Below are 15,237 nucleotides of genomic sequence, written 5' to 3'. Positions count from 1 at the left end.
AAGCCTACTGTTAGTAGATATTGTCCGTTTTAGTCTTTACGTATTGTCATCTGCTTCACGACTTTAAAAAACGTCTAGTAGCTCCTATCCAACCGATGTGAGATCTCACAATCCACTCTTCTTGGAAGCCTAGCGTCCCCACTGGCACATCATCCAATGTCTGGCTCTAATATCTCATTTGTAACATGTCAAGCCCACTACTAGTGGATATTATTTGTTTTGACTCATTATGTATTCCCGTTAACCTTATGGTTTTAGAACGTGTTTACTAGGAAAAGATTTCTACTTTATAAAGAATGGTTTTATAACGGTTCGTTCCATTTCCAAAAAGATGGAATTGATACTAAAAAAAATATATTAAAGACAGTAAAAAGAATGACATAGATTAGTACAAAATAATACACTTAGGCAGTCAATAATAAAGAAACAGTGCAGGCAAAGGGAAAAAAAATCAATCCACACAAGAAAGTGAGTAAGAAGTAAAAATATGTTTGAATATACCGATATCTCTATCGATACTTTATACATACAATTCATACTACCAGGCAGAATAATAAAAGATATTTTGCTTTGGATTGAAACAATTCGTAGCCTCAGATTGTACTTTTGATCAATCAAAACTATAAAAGTATTATGGCCTTACAGAGTTGAGTGAGTTCTGCCTCTTCTTCAGATGTTAACGACCTTTTGGATTCATGATCTGTGAGAATACAGCACTCGGCGTCAAGCCGTCCGAATCTTCACTGGCAAGGCTTCGGCTTCCGATGCTCATACTGATTCCAGTGCTTCTCGAGTCGGTTATGTTTCCATCAATGCCTGGGGAAGCATCTAGATCCTTCTTTCCTTTGTAAACTACATCGAGCTGACCTTCTTCTATGTCCATCCCGCTGCCTACCTTGCCACTCTCTTCGGCACTCTCCTGCAGCTGCAACGCGAACTCTAGATTCCAGAGAACGTCGCCCATCGATGGCCTGTCAATGCCCTGATCAGACACACATTTCATTGCTGTCTCTGCAAATTTCTTGAGACACTCCGATGCAATCTTCCCCTTAAGGAATGGGTCAATTATCTGATCTAAAATGCCCTTGATGTAGCAGTGTGCAGCCCATTCAGCTAAACTCACTTGCTCCTTGGGGAGTGTTGGGTTCAAGGCTGGCCGAGCGCATAGGACCTCAAAGAGAACGACTCCGAAGGAGTAAACATCTGATTTGTCAGTCAATTGCTGTCGCCTAAAGTATTCAGGATCCAAGTATCCGAAACTACCTTTCACTACAGTGCTAACATGGGTGTGATCCAATGTAGGACCCGTTTTCGACAACCCGAAATCAGATACTTTTGCCACCCACTTTTCATCCAAAAGGATGTTGGTTGTCTTCACATCTCGGTGAATAATTGTATACTTGGCACCAGTGTGGAGATAATGCAGACCACGGGCAGCTCCAATGCATATTTCGAGCCTTTGCCTCCAAGACAATGGTGGCTTGTGAGTCTTGTATAAATGTTCTCGCAGTGTTCCATGAGCCATGCAATCATAAACCAGGATCATTTCACAATTCTCTTCGCAGTAGCCAATCAACGACACAAGGTGGCGATGGCGAAGCTTAGAGAGCATTTCAATCTCGGTCTGAAATTCATGCACACCTTGCTCAGAGAGAGGGTTCCCACGCTTAATGGCAACTTCCGTAGTCCCACCATCAATGACTCCCTTATAAACTTTTCCAAAACCACCCACTCCAAGTAGTAAAGATTCATCAAAGTCCCTTGTGGCAGCCTTGATCTCAGAAAATGAGAAGTGGCGGCAAAGGTTGGAAGGCAGGGAGGAGGTATAGCTTCCAGTTGTATTTGTCTTAGCAGATCCAGCTGAATGGGAATTTCCATAGAGAGAAAGAGGGAGCCATCCTGACGGTCCTTCAACCGAGCTAGAATCTTTCCCATGCCCACGGCGACGTTTAGCAATAACAAAGAAACCAATGATCAGAGCTAAAGCAGCTACTCCACAAACAACTCCAGCAATGATCCCTGCCTTATTCTTCGATTTACCATGAGAAGATGCTGGGTTAGCTAATGATGGATCAATAATTTCCTGTTTTGGCGCAGGAATAGGATTTGGTCCTGCAAGATTAGCATTCGAGTCACTGATTTTGAAAATCTCCGCTCCGTTCAAGATTGAATCGTAGTAATTGGGGACCATAGACTTGTCTGGATGCAGTTCGAGCCATAAATCCTTCTGTGGACTTCCACCACTAGGAATGAAAACCACATAATCTTTGTACACAGGAATATAATTACTTCCAGCCCAGGCAACCACGTCGGCACCATCCATAGCAGTTTGATTAAAGATGTAAATGTCAAAGACTCTTTGGTTGACTTTTGTGATATTTGCAGCAACCTCACAAAAATGGAGCCTAACAAGGTAAAAGAACCCAGAGTCAACAGGCAATATCCATGTCATGTTATAATTCAAATTGACATTGTTATCAGGTCCCATTGCTCTAGCAGTGGAGTAGACATCAACCGGCGCAACATAAGTAGGAATACTCGGCGGATAATTAATCGTCGTGTTCTGATCAGTAGTCATTGTCACTCCCTGTGCTGCACCATACAAATATGGTGTGTCATCAAACCAAGACCTATACATTCCCGTATCACCGGAAGGCATAATATCATTGCCCCCGACATTCAACCGATAGACATTCTCAAGCGCAGTGGTGTTATCCACAGTGAATGGAGTAGATGGGCCAACAACCAGAAGAGTCCCAGAAGTATCGCTGTAAATATCAGCCATGGATACAATCTCAATCCCATTCACAAATGCATAGGCCTTTGGATGACTGGAGGATGGAACGAAAGTCAAGTTCAACCATCCATCTTCAACATAGATTGAGTATTCCTTAATGATATAAGCAAAATTCAAAGCCTCGGCAGTTTGTGCAGCGCTGAAGTTCTTAAGAAGGGTATAGGATTGAGTGGAGACAGAGAAAAGAGCATCAGATGCATTAAGGCCACTGTAAGAAGAAGGGTAAAAGTAGAGACGAACGAATAAACGACTAGGGGCCACAGGAAAGCTGTAGGTGAAATTAGAGCTGAAAACCCTAGCCGTCATGAAAGGGATATCAGGAACTGAAGGATCCTGTGTAGCGGCTTTCGATACGGTGCTATTCCCCCTCGCCGGAATAAACTTGGATTTGTCATCGGTCATCCATTTCCGGTTATCGACGTCGTTGGCAGTCGAAGGCCCTCCACAATCGAGGAGAATGAAATCCCGGGGAACGTAATTGTCTGCTAAAACCACATGAACATCGAAGAACAAGCAAACGAAAACAGAGATCGATGCAAATGCAAATGCAAGACGGAACTTATGAATTTCCTTCATGAGTCAACTCGAAAACTTCTTCCTCTCTAGATCAGAACAACATCAACAGCCGATTAAACTTGACAAGAATCCAAAATTTCCTACACAGAAATCAACAGAACAAGTAAATCACCAACTTCCAGCATCAGCAAGCAACCAATCAATCATCATACGAGTTCGATCCGAGAAATTACAAGCCAATGAAGTGAAAATCAAAAAGGATGTAAGATGAATCAGATCCAAGCAAAGGAAAAACACAAAGCTAAAGCAAATTATCTCCTTCGATGGATCCAGAAAGTAGAGATTTGGAGGAGAAAGCTTACCTGGAGAGAGGCGATTGAGGAACCGGATTGAAGAGGAAGGAGAAGCAGAGAGATGACTGTGAAACAATGGTGGAAAGCCCAAAAGTAAAAGACCCGAAACCTTAGGAAATGGGGAAGAAGATGGTGCCAGCCAAGAGCTTCGGTGCGGGCCGCAATATTCAGTGTCTCATTCAATCAGCTTTCCAATTGTTCTACAATAACGCCCTTGGATTTTCAACTTATCTACGATTTTGCCACTACCTCTTTGGGTTAGGTGAGACAACTCCCTCTAACCAATTTAAGAATAGTTCAACGTCGATAACATACTAACAATTATTTAATTTCTACCGTGGTATAATTAAACTTAAATTTTTTAAAAAAAATAAAAATTCATAATTTGAAATCAAGGAAATAAAGTGTGTGTTTATAAGCTGTAAGAACATGTTTTTTAGTTTGTGTAGCTCGAACTACATTACTCGGTAAGGAATGAAAGAAAAGTTTAGTAGAGGCTATTATTATAAAAAATCATACATCGTGTGACAGTAGGAATTGTATTTACTAAAAATTACTGTTGGGCTACAGATGTTGATGATCCAATTACAGAGTTTTCGAGCATCACGTCGTACTTTAGTAGGTTTGGATGTCATGTTGTGAAAGATGTGACAAGCCGAGCTAACTTATCAATGATAGAAGGCGGAAAGCAAAGGCATCCTTGAGTTAGACATAATCGAGTAATGTCATATCCTGTTTGACCTAGGTCAAATTGTGAATCGTGGATATGAACATTTTGGATTTTACTATGATAGGTATTTATTAAACCTGACAAACTTGGTATCATCTTATTGCAATCATAATTAACCTGGATATACCATGATAGTTATCGGGATGAAAATTTCAGATTTTACAAAATGTCTTATTCTAAAAGAAATAGAAAAAACATAGACCAAATAGTTATACCAATCGACGTGTTTTATCCATATTTTGACTTAACATTCATTTTTACCTTTTAAGTTACGTAATCTAACTAATCAATCAATCCAGTGTACTAACCGAGTCACCATATCGTAAATACTCCGTGTAGGATTATATTAAAAAAATTAAGTTAAATATAACTCAATAGTTAAACGCATTATATTACGAAAACTAAATTAATAAAAATACTCTAAATTCTGTACTTTGTCTCAAACATACCCTTGAACTTATAAAAAATTCAAAAAAATTATTACTGGATATTGTTCAATAAGCGGATCATTTTTAAAATTTTTATTTATTTTTATTTTTTGGAGGGAATATTAAATAAAACATTAATTATTTTGGACATTTTTGAGAGAAGGCAAAATTACGTATATAGCCTTTTGTGAAACAAAAAGCGGCCAACTAATATATGTCTGGTGTCGTTGGGTTTGATGGCATATGCGGAAAAGTTTGAATTTGTGGTGGATGGTACGCTATGACTCAATGGACGGTGGATCTGAGAGAGAAGTTTAATCGGACGGTCAGAAACATTTAGAGAAAGATAAGCCAAAATGAAACTAGAAAATAATATTAATAAAAATTGTGTTGAATAAATCAAATAAATTCCTGATTTTACGCGTTTTCCTTTTTATTTTATTTATTTTTAAAATTAATTTTAATGGGAATAAAGGTACACGCGTTTGGATTTGGTTTATCAGTCGGCGCGTCGTGACGCCCATTAGGCGCCAGCTATTTTTAGTGCTAAATACCAACGTGGGTGGGGCCCACTTCCACCTGTCTTCCCATTCCCGGCTTACGTGGATAAATCATTTTTTTTTCATTTTTAAATAATCATCATTTTAAAATGATAAAATCTCACCTTTTGTAGGTGAAATAATTTGTCATTTTCTTTTTTTATTTTCATACGTGTCAATTTTTTTAAAAAAAATTAAAGAATATAGTTATTAAAAGCTTATATTTTGTTTTTGAAGTATGTCTTAAAATTGAAATTTTTTTATTAACAGATATTAAAAATATTAAAAACAATGTGTGAAAAAAATAAATAATAGTTTATGTTTTTATATATATTAAGATTTATTTTCATTTTCTTTATTTTTTTATTTTTAAATTAACCATTAAAAAGAATTAGGCTCAAAGGAATAAAGTTGTGATAAAATAAAACCAAGAAAATATATTTTATTTTTCTTTTCTTTTATGTATGGTAAACAAATTCAAAGAGAGTTTTTTATGTATCGAATTCGTTATCTTCTCCAATTGATATGAGATCTCACAATTCATCGAGCTTCCAGTGTTCTCACTAGTACACACTGTTTGGTGTCTAGTTCTGATACTATTTGTAATAGTCTATGTCACCGCTACCAAATCTTGTTTGTCTTAGTCCGTTATGCATCGTTTTCAGACTCATGATTTAAAAACACATGTCACCAGCTTCACCATGACGAAAAATTAAAAAGTTTGGAGATAATCTATGAGGTGTAGATAGCTAAATTTTTTTTTAATTTTTTTTTATAAAGGTAAAAGATGAATGCTATTTTTAAAATTTCATGGATATTTTAAAACATATTACAATATATTTTTTAATTTTTTAAAAGACAAAAATACTTTAAGACCATTTTTTAAATAAAGTATTATCGTTTCTATCTAAAACTAACTCTAAAAATATTTGATAGATTTTTTAAAAATTTTAAGAGTATTATTGATATTTTAAAATTGAATATTATTTTCGAGATAAAAGTATAAATTTATAGATATTTTTACTTAATTTAATTTTTTTTATATTATTATTACCTATAACTTCACAAACCATCTTGAAGCATAAATAATAATAATAATAATAAATAAATAAATAATCTTTATTTGGTTACCAAAAAAAATAACAATAATAATAACATGCAACGCACCGTTTGGGTCAGAATTAGAAGTTAGTTTGCTAACTAATTAGTTTTTGTCTTTTATTTTTAAAAATAAAGTTTATAAACTATTATTAAATATTTTTGAAAAATTATTTTTTATTTGTTAAGTTTAGTTTAAGAATTAAAATAATTTTTTTAGAAAAATACAAATAATTACAAAGAAATTGCAAGAAAATAAACATAATTTTTAAAATAAAAACAAAACATTGAAACATTAATTAATTTTTTTTTAATGAATACCTAATTCGGTTCAGTTATTATTTTATCATCAATTATTTAATATATAGATTAGTAGAGGGGTGAAATTCGACCATAGACTAATTGAAAATATCAAAATGATATTTTTTTCTTGTTAAAATATCATTCAATAATATTTTATATTAATTACATAATAATAATAATAATAATAATTATCGTGCAAGAAAATATTCTAATATTTATTACATTAATAACTAAAATCTCGTAAGGCTCAAATATTAAACATTCAATAATAACATATCACTAACATGGGTTACAAATGTCAATAATTTTTAATCTTCGTAGTAATCTTAAAAGTTGAGGAGAATAGGATTCGTATTAGTCAGTTTGACAAAAAAAAATGTCAACTCACGAACTGATCCGATTTTTCACTTTTTCACTTTAAAAAAAAGTCAACCCAACTGAAAAGCAGCTACATATATGTTTGATATTGGTCGAGATTCTCTCAAGAGTCAAAATTTAGCATTGGAAGGCATTGGCTTAAAGGTTATAATCTTGCAAATGAATATATAAATTTCTACTTACAAACTCATTTCTTGACCAAGTTTAGTTTTGAAATAACTGCTGCTGCCTGATCACTCCCCAACAAGAAATAAGGATGCCTCAGAGCAGCGGAAGCCGATAAACGCCCCCTTCTAAGCGAGCCTCTCTCCGAAACGAGCTTCGTTGCGAGATCCCACCCTCTCCTCGAGTCGAGATCGAGTATCGTCAAATCAGGCTTCGTTCGTGTTCTCTCCCTCCATTCATTCAAGTCATATCCATAGTTCTTAATTTCCATATTGAAATTCTTCAACCCAGCACTACTCCTCAAGCTTGGTACTGCCATTTGCATAAGCACAATACCAGCAGAATACATGTCGAACAGATCAGGGCTGTTCAGCTGCAATAACACAAACAGTTTCCAAAACAAAATACTTTAAAATCCGACATTAGTTGGAGAGGAGAAAGAAACACACTTTATAAGGGTGTGGAAACCTTTCCTTATCAGACGCGTTTTAAAAACTTTGAAGGGAAGCCCGAAAGGAAGAGCCCAAAAAGGACAATATTTGCTAGCATTACAAAGGTATCAGAGCCAGACACTGGGTGATGTGCCAACAAGAAGGCTAGGCCCCAAAGTGGATTCGGGTCCCACATCGATTGGAGAAAGGAGTGAGTGCCAACGAGAACACTGGCCACAAAGGGGTGGATTGTGTGATCCCACGTCGGTTGGAGAGGAGAACGAAACACCTTTATAAGGGTGTGGAAACCTTTCCCTAACGGACATGTTTTAAAAATCTTGAGGAAAACCCCAAAAGGAAAACTCCAAAGAGGACAGTATCTGCTAACAGTGGGCTTGGACGGTTACAAATGGTATCAAAGCCAGACACTGGGTGATGAGCCAGCAAAGAGTCTGGGCCCCAAAGTGGATTGGGGGGTCTCGAGAACAAGTGCCAGCGAGGACACTGGACCCTGAAGGGAGGTGGATTGTGAGATCCCACCTCGGTTGGAAAGGAGAATAAAAACCTATAAGGATGTGGAAACCTTTTCCTAGTAGACGTGTTTCAAAAACTTTGAGGGAAAGGGAAACCTCAAAAGAGAAAACTCAAAGAGGAGACAATATCTACTAGCGATAGGCTTGGACAAGGTCCAACAACAGCCTTTGAACAGCAAGGATCATTCTACAGATGAATAAGCTAAACTTAAACAGAACTTGGCATCAAAGATACATCATTTCTAATAAGCATCAGAACCCCAAACTTTGAGCATTAAGAAAAGATCCATGGAGATCAGCTTACCTGCCAGAGAATAGGAGAAAGAAGTGCAGCAATGGGAGCTGGAGGAGGGCTAGGTGTTTCTTCGGGCATCACGTACAGCTCGGGAGGACAGTAGTCGGGATCCAGCAAAGCAAGGTTTGGTACGTAGTTCTTGCCAATTCGGAGATCGGTGGCTGCCCCGAAATCTATAATCTTTACCTGTCCTTTCTTGGTTACTACTAAGTTTGCTGGCTTTACGTCCCTGTGAACGATGCCTGTGTCATGGATCTTCTTCAATGATGTGATGATTTGGCGGAGTATTTGCTTGATTATCAATGCATTTCTTTCGGTCGAGTTCATGCCTTGTAAGACACGTCGGAACATTAGCGTTTCCAAGTTTAGGGGGAAGCTTCTATCTTTCATGTAATCTCCAAGAGTCTGATCTCCCTGCATATAAAACATCCTTGAGATTAAACCTAGTGGTTTTGGAAAGCTGCCTCCAAGCCCAAGTCCTCCAAGTCCAAGCCCACCGCTAGTAGATATTATCCGCTTTGGCCCGTTACGTATCATCGTCAGTCTCACAGTTTTAAAACGCGTCTACTAAGAAGAGGTTTCTACATCCTAATAAGGAATGTTTCGTTCTCCTCTCCAACCGATATGGGATCTCACAATCCGCCCCCCTTGAGGGTCCAACGTCCTCGCTGGCACACCACCCGGTGTCTGACTCTGATATCATTTGTAATACCCCAAGCTCATCGCCAGCAAATATTGTCCGCTTTAGCTTGTTACATATCGTCGTCAACCTCACGGTTTTAAAACACGTATATTAAGGAGAGGTTTCCACACCCTTATAAGAAATGTTTCGTTCCCTCTCCAACTGATGTGGAATCTCACAATCCACCCCCTTTGGGGACCAACGTCCTAACGGGCACACTGCCTAGTGTCTGGCTCTGGTACCATTTGTAATAGCTCAAGCCCACCACTAGCAGATATTGTCCGCTTTGAGTCATTATGTATCACCGTTAACCTCACGGTTTTAAAATGCATCTACTAGGGAGAGATTTCCACACCTTTATAAGGAATGTTTCGTTCCTTTCTCCAACCAATGTGGGATCTCACAATCTACCCCCTTGGGGGCCCAATGTCAACCTACCTATGAAGAGAGTAGGTTGTGACCCTTACGTTGCAACAAAAGAAGCGGCGACCCTCAAGTGGCGCCCACACGGAAACGCGAGGGCCTAGACAGGTGTTATGATGCGACCAAGGAGGATGGTGCATCATCTAACACACCACACCATTTGGAGAAAACAAACATAAATTTCAAATATCGAAAGACAAAGAACGAAATCAATATCAAACCGAGCCTAAATTTTTCACAAAATGTTATTGATAAATCACGAGTTCAAAAACTTTCTACGTCCCTACCTCTCCATTGCATATAACTTGAATTGTTACTGAAGATGAATGGCCAGAGGTGCACATTATTGGATGATAAGATAGCATATGAATAAAGTGTTCTAAAAAATGATACCAAACTCAAGTACCTCAAATTTCCAAACGAGCCATTTTCCTCCTGCAGAGAATTGCCTGTTTTCTCTATCAGCTACAAAACTGCCAAGAAACTCAGCACAAGTTTCAGGCGCTGCTCTTGAAAGCCTGTAGTTAAACCACTCTTCATATTCCCCAAATTTTTCAGCTCCTTTAACTCCAACTTTAATCTGTAAATTGCCATCAAACAGTGTAACCAACTCAATCCGTAGTTGAATTTTGAAGAGTAAACCGTAATCGAATAAGGTTTATTATCGACCTCTCTATATGAAAGCGTGCAAAGATGCCCTCTCCTATAGGCTTAAAAAGAGACCAGCTAAACTCGAATATCGAAGAAAAGTGGATTTGTGTGTAACAAACTCTAGCTTCGGAAATCCATAGATGAATTTTGAATAGTAAAACGTAATCGAATAAGGCCCTCTTCTCTATATGAAAGCGTGCAAAGATGCCTTCTCCTATAGGCTTAAAAAGAGACCAACTCGACTCGAATATCGAAGAAAAGGGAATTTGTGTGTAACCAACTCCAGCTTCGGAAATCTATAGATGAAGTTTGAATAGTGAAACGTAATCGAATAAGGTTTATTATCGACCCCTCTATATGAAAGCGTGCAAAGATGTCTCCTCCTATAGGCTCAGAAAAAGCGCAACTAATCAAAGTGAGACCAGATCAACTGATATCATAATCAGTAGATGAATTTTGAAGAGTAAAACGTAATCGAAGGAAACAGCCACAAACAAGTTTGAAACAGCCACAAAAAATCATTGTATAGAGTGTTACCTTCTTAAGAATCACTTTGTCCTTCCCATCCAACTCCAAAACTTTGCTCGTTCGATTTTCAATCTTCACATTCTTCGGAAGAAATGCACCCGAATAAACAACTCCGAACGAACCCTCTCCTAGTTTTGAGCCAATCACAAAGTCAGAGCTCTTCAAGTTTCTTCTTCCTATCAAACTATACAGCCCCAGCTGCAGAGGAGCCAGAAGGTACGTATCAATGGCGCCAAACAGAACCCCTGGTCGAGCAGTGAGATAAACCCAAATGAACCCAGCAAAAACAATGAAACCCCATTTCTGCAAATCGCTCAATTCCCCAGAGAATCGTTGAAATTGAACATACCCAGATTGCAAAACTGGAAGTTGATCGATTCGCAGAGGGCCGTCTAGGTTATTGAGGAGATCATCAGAGATGTCGCCGAAGAATGATGCTCGGCACTTGCCCGCCGACGGTTTGGGCCTGAAAGTTCCGGCGAAGAGGGGGATTTCTGTTGGAAGAATGGGTTTCAGAGGAGAGAATCGGGTTTGGTGGGTTTGTTGGAGGGAAATTGCAAATGGGAAGATGAGAGAGGCCATTGGCGTGATTTCGAGTAAATGGGTGTCGCGATGGGAGGGTGTTGCGCGGCATCATCTTACAGATTGCGAGAGTGGCGTGGGGCAGTGGCTGCACTGAGGCCGCGTGGCTTTATCAACTTTATCCACTTGTGAGTTCCAAAATCTTTAGCGCTGAGATGTGGGTAAGTGGGTCCCTTTGGGTTCCTTTTTCTCTTTTTGCATCTGTTGTTCTTATTTAGTAAACGAACTAACTGAATGGAATGGATAAGATTGGATACCTAAATGAATCAAGATAAGTATGTTTTGTTTGGAGAAATTTTATGTAAAGAGACCTTTTAGAGAAATAAAATATGGTGGAACACTGTTTGGTGTCCACTCCCCTTTGGAGCTCATCGTCCTCGCTGGCACACTACCCGATGTCTGGCTTTGATATCATTTGTAACAGTCCAAACCCACCACTAGCAGATATTGTCCTTTTTGAGCTTTCCCTTTCAAGCCTCCTCTCAAGGTTAACACATTTGCTAGGGAAAGTCTCCACACCCTTATAAACAATGTTTTGTTCTCCTCTCCAATCGATTTGGGATCCCACAAATACATGATAGTTACACTAGGTCGACGGAATATTGGAGAGGTACTCATGTACTCTACAAAGCTCTAGATTCTAGAATTGTTACTTGTTGCTAATTTCTCATCTACTTCAAAATTCTATGATTAGATACATGAATACACTTTCAGCGTTAACTCGAGTGCCATTGAATCTCTGAAACTCGATTCATTTGGTTATTCCTTTCGTCCTTCGAGAGCCTATAAGTGAAGTGATCTTTGTAAATGCATTGCATATGTCCACAAATATGAAGATTCATTCCTATTAGTTTGTATCTTGTGATATCTTTACCGAACATCATGTCCTTTACAAGTTGATAGTTCACGAAACCATTTCAGGTGAGTACATATGTATTAGGATGTTGTCAAATTTTATAAAATTGAAATTGAAAGTTTAGGGTTAAGAATGTCGGGCTAAATTATAAAAATATCCATCTGTTTTTTCAAAATTTTCATAAATATTTTAACGCTGTCTTTGAAATATAAATTTGTTAGAATGCTATATGCAAATTGAAAGTTGAAACAATGCAATAGTGACCCGAAACAAAAATTAGGATCTGAACATTCACAATCACACCGTTTTATGTCACTGTCACACCCATTTCATGTCTCGATTTTCATCTAAGATTTCAATATATTTTATGATTTTTTTCATAAATTATTTTAGAGAATGTTCGGCTTGTCACATTAGAATTATCTTAAATGATCCGTAGCGTAAAGTTTAAGAATTAAAATAAAATATTTAAAGGAACAAGAATAAATAAAAAAAGATGTATGAACCTAAAAATGCAATGAAACCATGGAAGGGAACAGTAAAAAGAGACTGGTAAAAAATAAAAAAATAAATAAAAAAAGTCATTTTCTTTTTGTTTTTTTACCCTCCACATTTCTTTAGTTGGAATTTAATTATATTAAATTGATTGAATGTGACATATTTTTTTTAATAATCTCTTGTGATTATTTAAGGAACAGAGAATATTCTCTTTTTTAAGTATATATTACGTATTTTATTAACATTTTTAAATAACATATATTAATTATACCCAAGTATCAATTAAATTCTCAAATTAATAATTATAGTTTTTTAAACTTTAAACTTTCTTATTTGCTATAACATTCCCGGTACACAACCACCCCTCGATAAAGGGTGGACGGGAAAAGCTACAGGAGGCTCGAGAGTAGCTTAGTAAGTAAATGAAACTCTCTCTCTTTTTCCCTTTCAAACAAATCTTTCCCATCTTTATTCACGCAAAATTTTTCATTTATTTTTGTCGTGATCGGGGCCGAGACTCCCCACGAGACCTTGTAGGAATCGGATTTCCTACGGGTTATTTTAAAATTTCCAAAAAAAAAAATCTAATAAATGAAAGCAATTTTTAAAAAATCAAAATTTAATATTACAACACATTTTGTAATGATGAGGAGACAGGAATATAATCTTGTCCCCGACCCTATTTATCTAACAGGGAAAAAATGTTCCCTTCTCCCTCTCCATTTAAACCGAGAATCCTCGTAAAATAGGTGCAAAATAGACATGTCTGTCGATCATGGTAGAGTGTTAAAAGTAATCCAACAGAAATTATTATTAAATAAAGTAGCCGTTGCCGCCTGTCTAATTTCAAATTCAAACCCTACAAACACAAACACAATACATCCAAAAGCACTCTCTCCCAATCATCTCTTTTCTATGATTCCATTTCTCTTCCACACCAATTCTCCGTCTCCACCAATATGCAGGCTCTTCACCAACCCTTAGCCACACCTCACGATCTTCCTCTCAAGTCCGGCCGCCGGCCACTCCAGCCGAAAAACTCGCTCCCGAATCCTGTACCTGCTGTCGCTAAAGTCATCAAATCCAAGCCGGAACGGATCCAGATCTCGCTCCCTACCGATGCCAACAAGGAGAACCATCCACCGATTCACGCGAAGGCCGCGAGTGTCGAGTCCTGTGATTTGTCTCTGGCGGATGAACTCAATGCGGTTAAGAGGAAACTCGAGAGATTGAGATTGGAACGTGAGCGAACGGAGCAGATGTTGAAAGAAAGAGATATGATCTTGGAGTTGCGAATGAAGGAGTTGTTGCAGAGAAGTAAGGAGCAGAGAGATCTGGAGATGGAGGTCGATAGGTTGTTCAGATTGAAGGAACTCAGATTGTACTGTATGGTAAACGTTCTGTTTTGCGCGTTTGAAGTTTCGATCCGTTGATTCATGTTTTATCTGTTGTTCGTTTGCTGATTTTGGATGATTTGGATGATTTGGATGATTTGGATCAGAGGATTTCTCCGATTCGGAGTCTCAGAGAGAAGGAGCGAGAGAAGATTTTTGCCGATGCGCAGTTTCCTGTAAGTTCCGATCCCTAATTTCGAAGCGATTTCTTGATTTTTCTAAAACTTCGGATTCATCCGCTTCAATGTGAAATCAATCTACAATCCGCCGATTGTTTCAGGAATATGAAATCGGCGACGGAGAAGAATCGGTCGGCGAAAACTCCTCGTTGGATTCTTCAGAATTCGTCACAGGTTTTTGAAATCAGTCTCAGTTTTGTTCATCGCTTTCGATTTTTCCCTTACTTTCCGATTTCATCTTCTTTGGATTTCTTCTGAAAGTGACATTCAATCAATGATTTCAAAGGTAAAGAAAGAAATCAATGTAATACCTCATTATGTGCTTCTCTATGCTTTGATTGAAACATTGAGTTTGTAATCAATATCAATCTCCGTCTTCTTCACTTCAATTAATGTCTGAAAATGAAGAAATTCCAAATCAGTGCCTGTTCATGATTTTTCTCTCGCGCCTTTATGATCTGAATTGAATTTTCTGTATGAGTTTAGAAATTGAAGAGAGATTGATCGAATCCACCATTGAATAGATTAATTTTGCAATAAATAATACTACCACTTTTGTTTTTTAAAAAAAGTATAATTAATAAATAACAAAATAAATTGATGCAATCATAAATTAAATTAAATTAAATTAAATTATTTTATTTTAATCCATTAAAATAACAATATATAAGTATCTTTACTTTAAATGTTAATTAAAAAGTAGCAAAATTACTTTTTTACCCTCCAAAGTCAAGCTTAGTATCCCTACCATTTGTATTTAGTGGCATTTTTTTGTAATTCATCAATTTTTTCATTAATTAGAAGAAGAATGATGTGGCACCTATTTTTATTAAAAAATATTTTTTTCTCTAATTTTTAATTATTAAACTTTAAAAATA

The 15,237-nt window shown here is 37.2% G+C and overlaps 3 protein-coding genes across 3 annotated transcripts; 1 reads left to right on the top strand and 2 right to left on the bottom strand.

The window, feature by feature from the left end:
* Window positions 1-369: 369 nt before the first annotated feature.
* LOC111478170 (receptor-like protein kinase FERONIA) lies at window positions 370-3,831 on the bottom strand. The gene is made up of 2 exons (XM_023122316.1): window positions 3,676-3,831; window positions 370-3,453 (listed from the first exon to the last, which is right to left on the bottom strand). Exon 2 carries the CDS (start codon window positions 3,371-3,373, stop codon window positions 677-679), a length of 2,697 nt encoding a protein of 898 aa, XP_022978084.1. The 5' UTR covers window positions 3,374-3,453; window positions 3,676-3,831; the 3' UTR covers window positions 370-676.
* Window positions 3,832-7,143: 3,312 nt separating this feature from the next.
* LOC111478215 (serine/threonine-protein kinase STN8, chloroplastic) lies at window positions 7,144-11,506 on the bottom strand. Its single transcript, XM_023122380.1, has 4 exons — window positions 10,860-11,506; window positions 10,078-10,251; window positions 8,576-8,980; window positions 7,144-7,680 (listed from the first exon to the last, which is right to left on the bottom strand). The coding sequence occupies exons 1-4, from the start codon at window positions 11,430-11,432 to the stop codon at window positions 7,330-7,332; spliced, it is 1,503 nt and encodes a 500-aa protein (XP_022978148.1). The 5' UTR covers window positions 11,433-11,506; the 3' UTR covers window positions 7,144-7,329.
* Window positions 11,507-13,658: 2,152 nt separating this feature from the next.
* On the top strand, window positions 13,659-14,778 carry LOC111478322 (high mobility group B protein 13-like). The gene is made up of 3 exons (XM_023122525.1): window positions 13,659-14,177; window positions 14,288-14,356; window positions 14,461-14,778. The coding sequence occupies exons 1-3, from the start codon at window positions 13,746-13,748 to the stop codon at window positions 14,539-14,541; spliced, it is 582 nt and encodes a 193-aa protein (XP_022978293.1). The 5' UTR covers window positions 13,659-13,745; the 3' UTR covers window positions 14,542-14,778.
* Window positions 14,779-15,237: the final 459 nt, after the last annotated feature.

Source organism: Cucurbita maxima, unplaced genomic scaffold, assembly GCF_002738345.1.
Source record: "Cucurbita maxima cultivar Rimu unplaced genomic scaffold, Cmax_1.0 Cma_Scf00004, whole genome shotgun sequence".
In the NCBI taxonomy this organism is placed as follows: domain Eukaryota; kingdom Viridiplantae; phylum Streptophyta; class Magnoliopsida; order Cucurbitales; family Cucurbitaceae; genus Cucurbita; species Cucurbita maxima.
Note: the sequence above shows the minus strand (reverse complement) of the source record. Positions and strands in the feature narration are given on the sequence as shown.